At 31.0% G+C, this 17024-nt stretch overlaps 2 protein-coding genes across 4 annotated transcripts in view; one reads left to right on the top strand and one right to left on the bottom strand.

The window, feature by feature from the left end:
- Positions 1–15027, top strand: part of LOC106467039 (serine/threonine-protein kinase B-raf-like) — a 69331-nt gene extending 54304 nt beyond the window's left edge. For 2 of the 3 annotated variants that reach the window (XM_022395143.1, XM_022395144.1), the window contains 13 exons: positions 328–433; positions 791–954; positions 1785–2013; positions 3776–3815; positions 4353–4519; positions 4949–5063; positions 5195–5279; positions 7341–7517; positions 8338–8384; positions 10040–10158; positions 11341–11472; positions 14370–14504; positions 14693–15027. In XM_022395143.1, the coding sequence (XP_022250851.1) occupies positions 328–433; positions 791–954; positions 1785–2013; positions 3776–3815; positions 4353–4519; positions 4949–5063; positions 5195–5279; positions 7341–7517; positions 8338–8384; positions 10040–10158; positions 11341–11472; positions 14370–14504; positions 14693–14854 (1678 nt within the window). In that variant the 3' untranslated portion in view covers positions 14855–15027. The remainder of the gene's footprint in view (positions 1–327; positions 434–790; positions 955–1784; positions 2014–3775; positions 3816–4352; positions 4520–4948; positions 5064–5194; positions 5280–7340; positions 7518–8337; positions 8385–10039; positions 10159–11340; positions 11473–14369; positions 14505–14692) is intronic. The other variant, XM_013927349.2, reaches the window with a different exon arrangement.
- A 42-nt stretch (positions 15028–15069) lies between these two features.
- The window catches only part of LOC106467038, a 12998-nt gene continuing 11043 nt past the window's right edge, over positions 15070–17024 (bottom strand). The window contains exons 5-6 of the mRNA XM_013927348.2: positions 16090–16142; positions 15070–15454 (exon numbers count right to left, since the gene is read on the bottom strand). Of these exons, the coding sequence (XP_013782802.2) occupies positions 15254–15454; positions 16090–16142 (254 nt within the window). The 3' untranslated portion in view covers positions 15070–15253. The remainder of the gene's footprint in view (positions 15455–16089; positions 16143–17024) is intronic.

The following is a 17024-nucleotide window of genomic DNA, read 5'->3' as shown; positions in this document are numbered from 1 at the left end:
GCTTTGAGGTGGTTAAAATTGCTATCTAATTGCATGAATTTAATTAATATATGTACGGGCAGTAATAAGGCTGAATATTCTTGATTTGTTGTAACATGTCTTTCATTTTATTAGTTCATAAGATGTGTATTCAAATTAACATTTTCATTTTTTCAGGTTAGTGGTAAAATTGGGACTATCTCAAGGAAATAGATATTTTTGCACTGTAGTAATGAAAATATCAGCAACAAGAATGGATTATTGTATTATATATACATATGTAAAATATAAAATGTTTAATATTGAATAATTGAGGTTGCTTATTTGCTGTTAATTGCTTTTTTTCAGAGTTCGAGTAGACTGGGATACAGATATAGCAACTTTAGAAGGAGAAGAAATTACTGTAGAAATTAGAGAGCGGTTTCCTATCACAACTAGTATTTCTCATAATTTTGTAAGTTTTTTATTAATTGTGTACAAGATTTGCACCTTAAAACCAAAAAAGCTGTATTTGTTTTTCTTTTCAGGTATCAAATGGGAGACCTGTTATAAAGGAAGTATTTCTTTAACCTGCATTTCTTTAAATATCTATTGATTGTAAACAGGTTAAAGTTTTTGTTTCATGGATGCCCCCCCCCAAAAAAAAACACGAATAACATTGAAATTAATTTTTTCAAGTGCATCAGTAAGTACCAAGGTATTGGGTTTAGAGTTAGCATTTGAAATATAAAAAATATGTTATAGCAAATTAGAATTATAAAACCAAAATCTGAAGTAACATGTACAACATCTTTTTTATACTCTTATACAGGTTAGGAAAACATTCTTCACATTAGCCTTTTGTGAATGTTGTCGTGGCATTCTGTTTCATGGGTTCCGCTGTCAGACCTGTGGGTACAGGTTCCACCAAAGGTGTGCAGCAGATGTTCCTACTCTTTGTCAACCTCTCCGAGTGGACAACAACATTTATAAACAGTAATTCTTGTTATTGTTTGCTTTCTGAGATTAAATACAGAATATTTAATTGATCTACTGCAGTTATAAGTTATGGTGATGGAGTTGTAATATTTAAATTTTTTTCACACATTATTCTAATATAGATTACCTTATTTTTGGTTTTAATAATTATGATCTTCAGGTATTTTAAGTCATGAGAGTGTGTTGTAACATTTGCATTTTTAGCCTCATCATAGCACGTCATTGAACAGCTCCGAGTTTTTTTTTTAAGTACAAACTTTTAGCTCGTAGCTCTATCATTTCTTGACGGATTTGAATTGCAGTTTTGGACTCTGGAGGTCAAGCCCTTTAAATTGATGTATTTGACTCAAGGTCTCATAGATTAATTTACTCTAATCCTGACTAAAAGAATTTCAATTTGAAGTTAGACCCTGATATATAATAAAATCGAATCGGGTATATGCGCACCGCATGCTTAGTATTTCTAGCACACTAAAGTATAGCTAATAAAAAGGAAAAAAAGGTATCGTAAATTGATTTATTTTAATCCTGCCTAAAAGAATTTCAAGTTCCACAGCTATCGAGGGTTTCTTCTTGTTTTCACATTATTTTGATATAGATTATTTTATGAATATTTTAGTAACAATTGATCTAATATTATAGATATTGAACATTAAAAGGTTGAAAAAGAAGGTCTTAATGTAATAACTAATTGTGAATTTGTCATTATTTATTGAAAAAACATAATAGAATGAAACTGATTTTGTTTATTATTATTTGTGTTATTTATTCTATATAATGATATTGTTTCCATTTTGGCACTAATACATAGTATTCCTTTTATTCAGGCTTCTAGCAATGAATGACTCTTGTAGTAACATGGTGCAGACAACAAATTTTACTTCTGGTTCATTCAATCCTTATGCCTCGAATTATGAGTATATACGACACCCAACGACAACTTCCCCACCTAGAAATGTGCCGCGGGTTCACCCACCCCCCTTATGTCAGAGAGAACGCTCTACTTCTGCTCCCAATGTTTGCTACAACACTGTCAATCATGATATGACCCTGGAGGTGAGGAAATAAAACTTTAATTCAATTCACAGACTGAAATTCATATATAAAAAAATAAATTTAGTTCTCTTGTGGTTCGGTTTCTTATTTAAAATTTTATGACTGTTTGAGTTGGTTCAGCGGAACTTGAAACTTACTCCTGGTACTTTGAAATTTTTATTTGCTTTACCTCTGATAATGTGTAACTGCTTTGAAGTTGTAGTTTGAATATTTCTCAGAATAAAACAAGCTCTGAAATGAATTTGTGTGCTTAGGCCCTGCACTTTGTTTTAAATTATGAATTAATATTATTGAAGTTCAATTAGAATATGCTGTGTACTCTTACATTTGGAACTTTAACAGTAAATTTTTATGTTTCCATAGTCATGTTAAATAATAAAAAAAATTACAAATTCACAAACTATTTTTGTATATATATTGATATCATTGGGTTCAAAACTTTACAATGCATTCATTCATCTTCTAAAACCACTTACTGGGCCATCAACATATAAATTGTTAAACTTATTGACAGTCTGGAAGTACTTGGATCTCCAAAGCTACTGATAATGAAATAAAACTTGATTTAACTATTGTGTTTATTTATACTTGTTTATCTCTTGAAAACATGTAGATACAAGAGTGCAAAGCAGTTATTGACTTAAAAAGTTATTAACCCTATGTGAACGGGTGGGGTCAAAGTGTGCATTCTATGACCTTTTACAGAGTGCCATTCAACTATTTGTATTATGTATTCGATCTCGGAGTTATAAACTGTTAATTACCTTACATTGTTATTTAGTGATAGTTCATGGTAAATACCAGATACATTATACAGGAATACTGCAAAAACTGTAGATATGCATTTTGGAGATGCTAGAGGTTATGCAAATGCAATATGCATACTGTATGGGGGACAAAAGTACTTTTATTCTTCATATGAACATTACCTTGTTCTCCGACTTGTGACATTATGAGTCAGACAGACTTTCTCAATTTGCAGACATATCTTGAATACAAATATTTTTGTAACATGTCTGATTTTTTATGCACAACAGACTTGTACATTTTACTAAAAGCATGTCACATTTTGTGTAAATACACTTGGAGCTATAGTCAAGATTCCAGTTTAACGGCCTGACCTATGCACATTTGGTCAACAGTGAAATTTGGTATTCGTCTTATACATGACTTCAAATGAGTAATTGATATCAGGATGAAATGAGTGAATAAAAACCCTATAACCCGAGTGCTTTTAAAAGGTGGACCTTTCTTCTTCAGGGGCAAACTGTCAAACCCTGAAGAAGAAAGGTCCATCTTTCAAAAGCGCTCAGGTTATAGGTTTTTTATTCATTTCTATCAAGCCTTCTTGAACCTACATGTTTTTGTAACATCAAAGATGAAATGTGTGTAATAACACTTTAATTTTATTACACAAATCATATTATATTTAGAAAGTGTGTTGTTAAATAGGATTGTCTTTTCTATAAATATTTATGAATATATTTTTATATTATATATTTTAATAACTCGTGTATTAAGTGGTCGAATTGAAGTTGTCTTTTTTCCCTTGATGTTGTGTGGAATACTAAACAACATTTTACCTTCTTTTAAACCTACGTCAGATGTAGAATTATTCATCAGACTGAACTTTACCTACACTTAATAATTAGTGCATTAATAACTAGAGATATTTTGTTATGTCTTTAAAATTTTTAGATATCATAGAAGTTATGTCAGTTTATAATACTATTTTTATTAAGGCAACTAATTTACTTCACAGGAGTTTGCTCTTAGGCTTCGATCACAGAATTCGTCGGTTGGTAAGTTTGGCATCAGATAATTTTTTTATTCTTTGTTTCAAATATTTTGAGAAGCAGAAGTTTTCAACTTTTCATTTTAAAGTGTAAAAAAAAGACTGTTTTATTATAAATATAGCATCTTTTTTTCCTCTTCTTAATATATTATTATATTTAGAAAATTATATTTAAAATGAAATGGGAAAGTGATTTGATGGAGCTCTTTTTGTGGGCAACTGTTTTTCTCTGATAATATTTTGGTATTGTAAGAAAGTGTTTGGCTTTCAGTTATAAGTTTTGTAGATTAGTAAATATAACTTTTAAATAGTGTTAGTAGTATAGATTATTATACTTTTTAAACTGAATGAGTAGTATTGTAGTTAACCATTCGTAAATGTTACTTTATACCAGTTTGAATATAATATAAACTATTATGTTATAGTTGTTGCATTTAAACTATTTATCTGTTATATATATTCATACTGATTTTTATTATCTTAGAATCAATTGAGTACTCATTCTTTTGTTAGTAAATCTTTGTTATTGATTGTATGGTAAAAGTAGATCCAGGATCTCTGGTTGCACCGTACCAACAGGGTTCTCCTTCTACTAATCATAGTCCTAGCTCCAGTCCAACTAGAACACAAAGTGCGCAGGGGTCCCCTACCAACATACATAAACCATGGAGACCTCGAGCAAGATCTGCCGATGAAAGTTCAAAAAAAGTAGTATGTGTCTCTCAAAGATTTTATTAGTGATATCAGACTAATTACCTAGGTATAGTTTTTTTTTTAAATTCCTAGAAAAACTAAATGTTCTTATGCTGGAATGTTTTATCCTCCTCACAGTTATTCATCCAATAAACAAATTTTTAGTTTCTTTTTTTTAAATTAAAGCTATTTTTGTTTATAAGTGGAATAATTTTATGAAAGTTACATTGATTTTATTTTATAAATATGACTCATCCATTGCATATCACTAAATTTAAATTCTGTATTTTATTAAATATTTATTGTGCTGGTACATTGGACAGAATTTCTCATATTTGTAGACAAAAGTTAAACAAAGGGTGGATAAATTTGAATAAGAATGTTACTGATGATCTCTGTAGAAGCTCTTATAATTACTAACTGAAGTTTGTGAAACTGTATTCACAGCAGCGAACAACTAGGGAGTCGATAGAAGACTGGGAAATCCCAGCTAATGAAATTCTTACTGGTCCAAGGATAGGTTCTGGGTCTTTCGGAACTGTATATAGGGGTCATTGGCATGGTAAGTGTCAAACTGTATGAAGAAACCTTATCAAATACCATATACCATGTGATATACTCTTAAAATTAGATTTTTAAGAGATATAATATTTTTAGATATTGAAAGTTCTAGTAATTGTTTTATTTTTACAGGCCCAGTAGCTTTAAAAAAGTTGAATGTTACCAATCCTACTCCAGCGCAACTTCAAGCCTTTAAAAACGAAGTTGCTGTCCTGAGGTAAGAAAATACCAATTATTTTCACCCATGAACATATGGAATTAGTAAAATGTTATTTTAAGAGGTCTATTTTTTTTTTTATAAAGATTGCAGAAAATGCTCAATTTCTTGTATTTGACTTATTTTTTAAAAAGATTGTATTTAATTCATAAAACATGAATGAAAATCTTCTAATTTTTGACAGAAATCCAACTTTTGTCAGTGTTCCGGGGTCATTTCTGAGATCAGTACAAACTGAGAAAATAGGGGAATTGGGGTGGGGTAGGCCTATCAGTTGTTGTAACACAGAAATTGTCTTTTGTTTAGTACCATTTTTTTGTGTCTTTTATAAAAAATGATTATCAATTTCTTGATCATAGGTGTAGCCTTGTTAGTCGTCATAGTCGCAATAATGCATAGGTCAGTAATAGAGTGGTTATATGTTAAAATAACAAAACATTCTCTAACCATAGTGTAATTGTTTTATTTTATTTTTTGAGTATCTAAATCTTGGAACTAAAACTGATGATTTCCATGAATGTGAAATTTTAATTTTTGCCAACAAAGTTGTTGACTATAGGTCTAATTTTTTTGTGCCCTTGATAGAAAATACACAGAAGCCTATATTACTCACAGAACTTTTATGCATAAAAATAAAACAAATACATAGCAATATATCAACACTTTTGTTCCTAGTGGTTGTTACTAGAGCCATGCTGTAGAGGGATCTGTGTGCACTATTATGTTTGTGAAGTGTTGTTCTAAATTGTTGTTAACTACTACAGTATTATTGCTTAATTTATCACTATTAATTGTTTATCTAGACTAATGATCATTGTTACGTTGTTACTGGGAGTGTTGCGATACATTGTTCAATACAATACGATTTACATATCTTCACAAAATTTGGCAAGCTTTCAGTAAACATTACAAGTATTTTTGGTAAAAATTAATGTTTTAATATATGGGGTCAAAGTAGTCACTGCTCCAAGTGTAAAGTAATTTTCATGTTAAGATTAAAAATACTTTTCTCCATCTAAAAATTAACACATTTCTTTTGTATAATCTCTAAAACCTCCAAATTAAATTTCCAACTTTTTTCGATAAATCTTCATATTCTATCTGCTATATTCAGTACCCTAATTTTATGTGAAGTTGGTCAGTTTGACCAGCCTTGTAACCACCATAAAAATACAAAATAAATCAAAATTCTTTTTTTTCTCTCTAGAATTACTTCAAATTATAGCAGGAAACTACATATATTACACTAAATAACTTAAAGCTCTTAATATTATACATCTGTTTCTAATTAAATTTTATTGTTTTGTTGCCCTTTGAAAAGCACTGTAAAGTGTGAAGTACTTAAACAAGACAATGCTAGTAATATAGATAATAAAGTACAGACAAGATTGTCAAACTTTGTAAAAAAACGTTGGTAAAACTTTTATTTCTAGATACTATTAGCCCTAATTGCTCAGTCACTAAATAGTGTATTGCAAAAGTTCAAGTAGCATCATACTTACTAAATATGGTATTTTGACTGAGGCACAGTTTTGGTCTGCAGTACCTAAAATATTTCTGTATGAAGTAGGGGTGGTTATAGAGGGGTAGATTAATCTTATTTGGCTTATTTTAGTGCATTTTGATTGAAACTTTGAACTACTGGTTTCATTCCATTTATATATGTTTAACTGTCTTGTACAAAGCCCAGGATAAATCACATTGGTAATAATATATTTCCATCAGACATTGAACTGTTGTAAACTTGTTCATGAGTTGATGTTTTATTGTAGTATTTTATCTAAAAGGAACAGTAAATATTATACCAGTAATTGATATAATATGGCTCTATGTGATTCAAAGTACTTCAAACAGCCTGTTGTGCAATGGAAATCTTAGTAATTGTAGTGATCACACCATCCTGGTCATTTTTATCCGTGATAAAATCCTATTCCAGTTAACTATTTGTTGACAATAATGTATAAATATATCTCTTTTAGAAAGTGAAAAAAATATAATGTAGTATAAGTGATAAAACTGATGGGAGAATTGTGTGAATTTTTTATTATTATTATTATTTAGGAAAACTCGTCATGTGAATATTCTCTTATTTATGGGTTGTGTCTCAAAACCTCATTTGACAATAGTTACCCAATGGTGTGAAGGTTCTAGTCTGTATAAACACCTTTACGTCCAGGAATCCAAGTTTGAAATGTTTGAACTTATCAACATTGCCAGGCAAACTGCTCAAGGAATGGAGTAAGTATTAACTTCTGACATATTTAGAATTTCTTAGAAACACTATTATTATATGTGCACAATTGATATATTTCCCATTGGAAATATATTCTTGAATTTTTCTATCTGGTAAAATTAATGTAGTTTAGTTAATATACCAGATATTTCAGTCGAAAATTCCTAAAACTAAACCCAACTGCCATAGGATTGATAAGACGTAATGTAATAGCTGCTCCTTGAACACTTTGGATTTTCTTTTATGGATTTGTCACACAATTAAGTTTCTTGGTCTAAAATATGACAAAATTGTTCTATTTTTTTCTGTTACCAAATTATTAACATTGAAACTAAATCAAAAGAAATGTTTTTATTTTATGGATTTGTCACACAATTAAGTTTCTTGGTCTAAAATATGACAAAATTGTTCTATTTTTTTCTGTTACCATAGGATAACTAATATAAATATATACTCTGTGAAGTTAAAATAAAACATTAATTCAATTTTAAAGTTTGTGGAATTATTGCTGTATTTATTTTGTACGTGAGAATTTTTTGACAGCGTACATTGCATAGGTTCCACATGCTTCAAGTTATGAAGTGAATAACATGACAGTCTCTTTACTAAGGCTTTCATCAGTTGTGTTGAAGGCCTCAACGCTGATGATTTGACCTTTAAAATATTCTTGTCAAAAAGGATTCTTCAAAATACGAGAACATGGTTGGTGCTATATCGGGGAATGATTTATTTAAAACAATTTTGGAACATCCGTGTTTGGTGGAGTAAGGTAGACATATTGCAATCCTTTCAATAATGATGATAATCTGTATTTTGTTTTTCTAGCTATCTTCACGCCAAAAACATCATTCATCGAGACCTCAAGTCAAATAGTATCCTTTTTTATATCCCTGACCTACTCCTAATTGTGTTTCTAGCACTATTCATATGTAGGAGAAATGTAAATATTACAAGACATTAGAATGATAATACATTTTATTCAAATTATTAACATTGAAACTAAATCAAAAGAAATGTTTGTGTTTTTTTCTAGTCTCTATTTATCATTATCTTTAGTATTATTTAAAACCTGCCATGATAAAAAATGTTACTCAATTTTTATGATTTTTCATAATTTAAAAACTAACCTAAAAGCAAATTTTCTAAAGATTCAGTATTATATAAATTAACGTCATATTCCTGTTGAATAAAAGTTTTTACAGTGGTTAGTTTTTCATAGCCAACATTTTGAAACAGCAGAAAGAAGTGTAAATTACCTTCTGTTTGACTGACTGACTTAAGTTTTATTTATGATGCATAAACACGTTACAATATTTAATAATTTTTTTTTTCAAAATATAAACCAGTGAGTGTGCAGAAATGTAGGCTACTACACTTTGTTATTTCAGATAATTCACTTAAATTAATTGTATCATCTCCATTAACAACATAAAGAACATGGGTTAAGGTTTTAAGAAGAACTGTTGCAGATATTAACCACATTCATAACAAAACACTTAATGTAGCAAGCTTTCGGTTACACTGCAGCAACCATGTAACTAAGAAACCTTTTGAAGCCTTGTGTCAACTAGTGGTTTTATATATATATAACTTGAATTGGAACTGTAATCAACGTTGTTAAGCCCGATGAAGTTTCTGCAACATAGTTGAAAGCATGCTGCTTTTTATGTGAAGAAAATGCTTATGTCAGTTGTTTTAATCATAATATTCTTTGAAGAACAATAGTCTAGGTCAGCGGTATTCACTACATGGCACACGGGCCAGTTGTGGCCTGCACTTGTCTGTGGCCAGGAAAAGAGAGTATAAAAAGAAAAAATAAATGATAAAGTAATTAATTAAATAAGAGAGAGAGAGAGAGAATGTAAGTAATGATCATAAATATTATAAAGATTATCATTTGTTGTCAAAAGTTAAAAATATTTACATGTTTTTATTGAAATTAGTGTGTTTATCTTTTATAATTTTTTTTTTATTTTACTTACCAAGATACCTTTCTGAAGAAATAAATATATTTTTTAAATTCTATTTGCAGCCCAATCAATTTTTCTAACATCCCAATTGGCCCTCACTATTTTTATAGTGAATACCACTGGTCTAGGGTTACTGATAAGGGGTGGAATTCCCCAAAATTAGTATATCTCGATGACATTTGGCGAATTGAATAATATAACAAGCTTCATATTCATCGTTTAGTGCTTTAAACAACCTTTCTGCTGAGAAATTCAGAAGAATAAATTAGTAGCATCAGTGTTACTTATTTTTCAAATTCAATATAAATATAGATTCATTGTGGTGAGCAGAAAACAGCTCAAAACACCAAGCTTTTATATTTCAAACTGCATTGTTTAATCAAACTACACTGTACCATGTATTATCAAAAATTATATTTAAAAACATTGTGAATTAAGCTGAAAAAGGAAAGCTATGGGACTTGTAGTAATTTATTATTTCCCTTGTCAATTCTAAAGGTATAAATGTTACCTTTGTATCAAGCCAGGGATGCTGTTACTCATTAACTCTGCTTTAGATATCTTTTTGCACGAAGACTGGACAGTGAAGATAGGAGATTTTGGTCTGGCTACTGTGAAAACTAGGTGGAGTGGGTCAGAACAATTCAATCAACCAACTGGATCAATACTGTGGATGGTGTGACCTTGATATTATTGCTAAAAATTTTACTACAAATTCATTCATTGATCTTTATGTACAAGGAAAAACAAGTCCACCACTAATTTATTGGAGAATCTTTTATAAACTATATCTAGTTGAAATTGTTCTATAAAGTTAAGATAATATTACCAGGGATTAATGATTATTTTTTTTTGTCAGGTTATGTTACTGACCATCCATTTCAAGAAGAAAAAAACAGTTCAGTTTATAAGTAACATATGAATTTTTTTAAACACCTTTTTGAAGTTTACCGTAGGTGGTTGTGATAAATCACACAAGTGCTAAAAACATCCTTGGTTAGGTTTTTATTTACCTTGTAAGATATGTTTTTTTCTATTAGTCCAGAAGTATTGAGCATAAGTTAGATAAGTGACAGATAACGTATCACTAAATGCCACCTAATTACTGGTTTCTTACACAAAAGTAAAATTACCATATTATTTTTTACAGGTAGTAAAAATGATATACAAATTTGTTGTATTTTTAAGTCTCCAATGATACCAGAAATACATTACTTACCTCATTAGTCATATTGAGGTGTGTTCAGCTATTTAGACAGTTAGGTTGTACATGATTTCATAAGAACTTATTTCGGTAGTTACTACTCAAAAAGGAAACATCAAGATATAAGCAGCTTTCTGCTGTATTGTAATCAGATCCTTACCTCATAGTATACTTAGGTTATGTTGTGCATGTGTACAGTAAATCCTTAACAGATATTTATAACTTCTAAGAACTAAAGAGTGAAAGTAAGATTGTATAACAATATGTCAGTCCCACTGTATCTGCCATAACCAGTGCCAATGAAGCCTTTCATCCAATACCAGGGCTCATCGGGCCAGTTTGGATATGAAATAGTTATGGTGTGAAATAGATTAAGTTGGTGAAATGTAATTTTTTATCAAATCGGTACGGGTCATTTACAAATTAGAGTTAGGGTAAAGATCAATAAGACAGTGTCAACAGGAGAATGCTACATTTGTAATTCTTAGAACTTAGTCTTATAATAAACCCATAATCAAGAAAAAATTTTTAAAAGATACTCAAGTAACTTTCACTTTAGAAAAGTCACTCTACCTTACTTCAATAATGAAAGTACTAGATTTTCATGTTTCAAGAAAAAGAGTAGTATATAATATATATTTCATATGTTTTTAGGCTCCAGAAGTTATCAGAATGAAAGATCCTCATCCTTATTCCTTTCAATCAGATGTCTATGCTTTTGGTGTTGTTTTGTACGAGTTGACCACAGGACAGTTACCATATGCACGTATTAACAATAAGGACCAGGTACAGTATTCTGTGTACTAAGAGATCCTCCTGCCTACGATATGTATGGGTTAGTATTTAATGTGTGTAGGCTGTGAAGCCAAGGACTCGTGGTTCATGCTCCACACTTTGGGGCAGTGGGTGTGTTATAAAAGTGACAGTCAAATCTTACTATTCAGATAGACAAGAGTAGCCCAAGAGTTGGTGATTGGTGTTGTAAGCTAACTGCCTTCCCTCTAGTCTGTCGATCAGCACAAAATTCAGGAATGACAAACAAACATCAGTTCATTTTAAGTTATATGAACAGTAGCATTACCTAACTTATATTGTAGTTGTTCAGGACTTTGCATTTATCCATAATTCATTTGCTGTGGGTGTGCTATAATAGTAAAATGTAAGAGTTGTTTTTTTGTTCCATATATTGGCCTGTGCTTCTTTAACAGATCAATATTTTGTTTTAGCCTTGCTGCTCAATAAAAATAATATTTTTCCACAAGAATAATTCCGCATGCAATATGAAGCCAAGGTTTATTTTATGTTTTCTAATCAGCAATAGTTTTTTAAAAAGAAATTTCATAAAATATACTGTTTTCTAAACTGCTTCTTTACTGAAATAAAATCTAGAAATTGTTAATAATTAGAAATATATAAAAAAAATTAAATTAGCAATAGTCATATTTTTTAGATAGCTCTTGTAAATTAGCATAGATTATAAATTTTAATTGCCTGTAACAAAAAACAAACAAACTACCATCAAATTCGATGACGAGGAACCCACTTTGAGACTAATAATGGTTGGAGACGGCTTGAATGGGTAATGAAGAAAAACTTTAATATAAGTTTTCCTTCATTACCCATTCAAACCGTCTCCAACCATTATTAAACTACCATCAATTTTTTTGAGATGGATGTGTATCCAAGTTGGTTTAGAGTTACCTAATATGAGAAACGTGTTGTTGATTATCTCTCAACTTCAGTGAACCCTCATTAGTCTGGATGTTGACAATCCTGATTTTTCATATAGGCAAATTTTCATAATCCAAAATTTAATCACCAGATTAGCCTGTATATTTGCATTCTGAACCCGAACATCTATTTGCTGTGGGTACTATTTGGTAATATGTACAAACAGTGGTCGATCACAACAGGAAACGAGGTGATAATTACTGACTACAAAACACTGCATCAACTAGTGAGTCCTGATTTAAAAATTTTTCTAAGAATGCCCTTAACTTGCATTGGGTACTGCTTCATGATGTTTTTTTCTGAGAACGATCTTCACAGTAGAGATGTATGTATAAACAGATATCAAAAGACCATCAGTGATTTATGTTGTAATCATGTCAAATCACAGTGGTGTTTGTTTGTACAAGGAAGAAAGTGCAAGCCATGATACTGTCAGTAGGCATTTCAGTTTAAAAAGAAATAATCTCATGGACAACTATGATGTTCTTTTCAGTAAGGTAAATAAACAAGGAAAAGACATGGAGCAAGTTCTGTATCTTTGGATATGTGTTGTTAACAAAATGCTCATTGACAAAGCTCATCAACTAGGACAACAACTTGGGGTAGCAGTGTTTTGAAGGATGCTTTGGAGTAAAGACAAAGTTGGAAGATGAAGCAGGAAGTACCAATTAAAATTCAGTTGCTGCAGGTAGAGCATGTCTACTAAAGGTTTCAACAAAATATGAATTGACAGACATCCATAATCTAGATGAGACTAGTTTATTCTATAGGTTGAGACCTAGTCATTCTTTGGCAAGTTAGTGAGTTCAGTGTAAAAAAAAAAAATGTTAAAAGTTGATTTGTGTGGCAGTGATAGTGAGAAGTTTGCAACTACTTGTGATAGCAGGATCCCAATAACCAAGATGTATGGGAAATTCTTTCAACCCTGCTGTCCATGCAAGATACAGGTGGAATAAGAAAGCCTGGGTGACATCAGGGCATTCTTGGAGTGGCTGAAAGATTTTAACTGAAGAATGCATTCAAAGAAGAGAAGAATCATTCTCCTTTTTACACTGCTGTCAACTACACCAAATCAAGAACTGTCTAATGTAACACTGTACCACATGCTACCAAACACCACATCAGTGATATAGCCTATGGATGCTTACTGCCACCATCAGCTGATTAAAAAGTATATAGAATGTGCTAAAAATATTTTATAATAACTGTAAATGTCCACGTTCAAGCATGTAAAGATTTTACCACAGCTTAGAGTGAAACTGTTGGGTCTATTGAGATGTCAGAAGTCATTAATGAAATTGCTTATGGAAATATCTTAATCTTGAGTAGCAATGATGCTATATCAGTTGATCAATGACTCGACATTGACTTCTCAAATCTAACTGGTGAGTAGTTGTCAGATGACATAATTTTTATCATGTCTCTTCAAGAGTCATTTTAAATAAAACAATCTGGCCTTGAAGATGGCGTCACGTGGTTCGAACAAAACTGTGATTTATGTGAAGATAATGACATAATGTGTTATTTGCTTGCAGCTGCTCAGAAGCTTCAAAAGAAAAAATCAGTTAAAAAGTAGACTATGATTACATCCTTTTTTGGAAAGGGATTTCCTGTATATTTGACCAATACCATGTATAATTTGTATTCTGTCAGTAAGTATCCACTTTGGTTTGAACAAAGTGATGAAGATAATGAATTGGCACTTTGATCATGCAGTTTGTATAAAATAGCTGAAAATTTTATTGTTTACCAGTTGCATTGAACCCTTACATTTATCGATTGATTATTTATAGCACTCATTATGTCCACTGTATTCAAAATGACTGATTCGATATTCTGGACGTCTCAATAATTTGGTTCATTAAAAATGTGTTCAGCTTAATAAGGTTATGAACTCCTGTAGATGATTATAAGATAGATTGAAATGTATAACTGTGATCATTTTTTTTTAGATCCTGTTCATGGTGGGGAATGGTTATCTGAGGCCTGATTTGAGTAATACTCGCTCTGACACACCTAAAGCCCTAATAAGACTAATTGAAGATAGTATAAAATTTGCAAGGGAAGAAAGACTTCTGTTTAGACAGGTGAGAACTTGCTTTTCATGGTATGTTTTGAAAGTTTTTTAAAAATCCAAACAAGTTACAGACACCACAACTCGCATCTCTTCTTTATCATAGAATGTGAGGTTGGGTGTTGGCAGTAATTCATGTCATAAACCTCACTTAAAAGCTTCAGTTGTGATCTAATGTGTTGTATTCTCCTCATTTTCTAGATTCTTGCTTCCTTGGAGTCCTTAGCTCGTTCACTTCCAAAGATTCATCGCAGTACGTCTGAACCAACTCTCAATCGCACCCACCTTCAGTCAGAAGATTTTACATACAACTGTGCCTCTCCAAAAACTCCAAGTCAATTTGGAGCTTTTCCTTTCTTCTGATTTATGAGTTCCATTTTGTGACTGAACTGTACATAAAAATTGGCACTATGTCAGAGGTGTCATTAGGAACTGACGCTTAAGTGACAAATAATTTAAGTTCTACTTACCACCCTAGTGGTCTTGGACATTGTAATGGCAGCTTATCGTGGTGTATTTAATTAATTTAAGGATGCCAAAAAAAAAAAAAGCTGAAGTGGTGTATTTATACATTATACTTTTCTTCCACTTGTAAAAATTCATTGTGACTTTGTGTTGGGCCTTTATTGTGGAATGAATAAAAAGATCTGGTCCTAAACTTCTTGGATTTTAAGATAGTTTTATCAGTGAGCTAACACAATGTCTACTTCTTTGTAAAATTTAGTTTATTTGATTTCCGAAATGCACACATTAAAAAAAAAGTTAGTCCTCATCCGATGAAAAGAAAGGGGCATGTTGTTTTTTCAAGTGTTTCATCGTCTGCTGAACTTTTTGACTATTATGTCTTGAAATACTAGCAAGCTTCTTTACAGTCTTGGCGAATGTTTTTGGAGATTCATCTGTAATAACTTCATTCGTAGTCTGCTGTGGCTTGTTACGAGCACGAAGGTTGTAACGTCGCTCCTACAGAAAATCCTGGTGTAGGTTATTTAAGAAAATATAGTATAAACATAAAAAATAAGCTTATATAGAAAGGTAAGTAAATTGTTTTAAATATGCAAATTAGCTGCAATGGCATTTTGAAGATAGCCCTTGTACAACAAAGGAATATGTATAAACTTGGTGTAATAAGTTGTGAAAAGCAAAAGTGCAGTGTTTTGTAACAGGTTTAGAATCCACTTATAAAGGTCAGTGGCCAAAGCCATTCACATTTAATCAGGCAATAGTACACAATATAATGAAAAAGGATCTTCATCTGGAAAACAACTTAAGTCACATACTTCAAGCAACTGGAGAATGAAATGGGTAATGCTATTCCATCGGAAGACTCACTGCTTATGGAATGGGATTGTTGAAACTTGTCCTAATATACTAAATGGATAATGGAAAGCATGTAAAGAGGATAGGTGTGCTTTGAACAAGATAGTCTTATGATGGAACCTTTTGCTATAGAAACTACAAACTGTTGTCAAGATGCACACAGTCATCAAACAGAGCTTACCAGACTAGCAAGGCTACAAGGTATTAAGTTAATATAGTACTTCAAAAGAATTAACTGATGAAAAGTATCTTCATATAACTAACATAAAAACACTTACAGTGACTCCTGTTTTTTCAGGTTTGTTTTTCACTTGAGCATCAGATGTCGCTCCTGAAAATACAAACAACTATATAACTTCTAATTAATTTCCAACAGAACTAAATTTCATGAATCTTGATTAAATTAATATCACTGATCTTTTTTTTTAGGTGTATTATACATCAGTCACTCAAATTATTAGTTGTAACAAGTGAATGGAATATAAAACAAAACGTTCACTTTTTCTTTTGAACTACATTTGTGGTTATTCTTTAGGTGATTTTGTTATTAATCATTTGTTCAGGCATTAGCTCCATGGGGTAATCCTTAACATTAAAGAAGAAAAATATAACTATCAATTTGAAATTTTCAAAAATACATCAACTTTTTTTATGTCTCCAAAAGTAATTTTAGATGAAAAATAAGAAAACCATAATTACAAATGAAGAAAAATGTTTAGAATATCTTAAAATCATATTTAAGTTAAAGGGATAAGTCAAACATTTATGAATCAAGTTTTTATAAATGGTATACAGGTCATACAATTTGAGTAGGTCCACTAACTATAGTGTAAAAACAAATAGCGAGGAGAGTCATTTCTGATTAAATCTGTCTGCTGTAATTCTTAATACAGTAGCAGTTGAAAGCCAGTTTGTTTTCACATCATACAGTTAGAACTTAATTTTCTGTGCTCCCCACATTGCTATTATTGTTATATGTGTATAAAAACTATTAAGGTGTTTTTTGCTATTTTAACTCTTCATATACAGGCTCGGTCATTTTGACTGACCTTGTAACCATGAAACTCTAAACATTTTGAATGTAGTAAGTGTATTCGATGACGAGGAACCCTCTTTGAGACTAATAATGGCTGGAGACGGCTTGAATGGGTAATGAAGAAAAACTTTAATATAACAGCAAATGTACAACGTTTCGACAAGGTTTTGTCATAAT

Source organism: Limulus polyphemus, unplaced genomic scaffold (assembly GCF_000517525.1).
Source record: "Limulus polyphemus unplaced genomic scaffold, Limulus_polyphemus-2.1.2 Scaffold2467, whole genome shotgun sequence".
In the NCBI taxonomy this organism is placed as follows: Eukaryota; Metazoa; Arthropoda; class Merostomata; order Xiphosura; family Limulidae; genus Limulus; species Limulus polyphemus.
The sequence above is the reverse complement of the archived record's forward strand: the minus strand, read 5'-3'. Positions and strand labels throughout refer to the sequence as shown.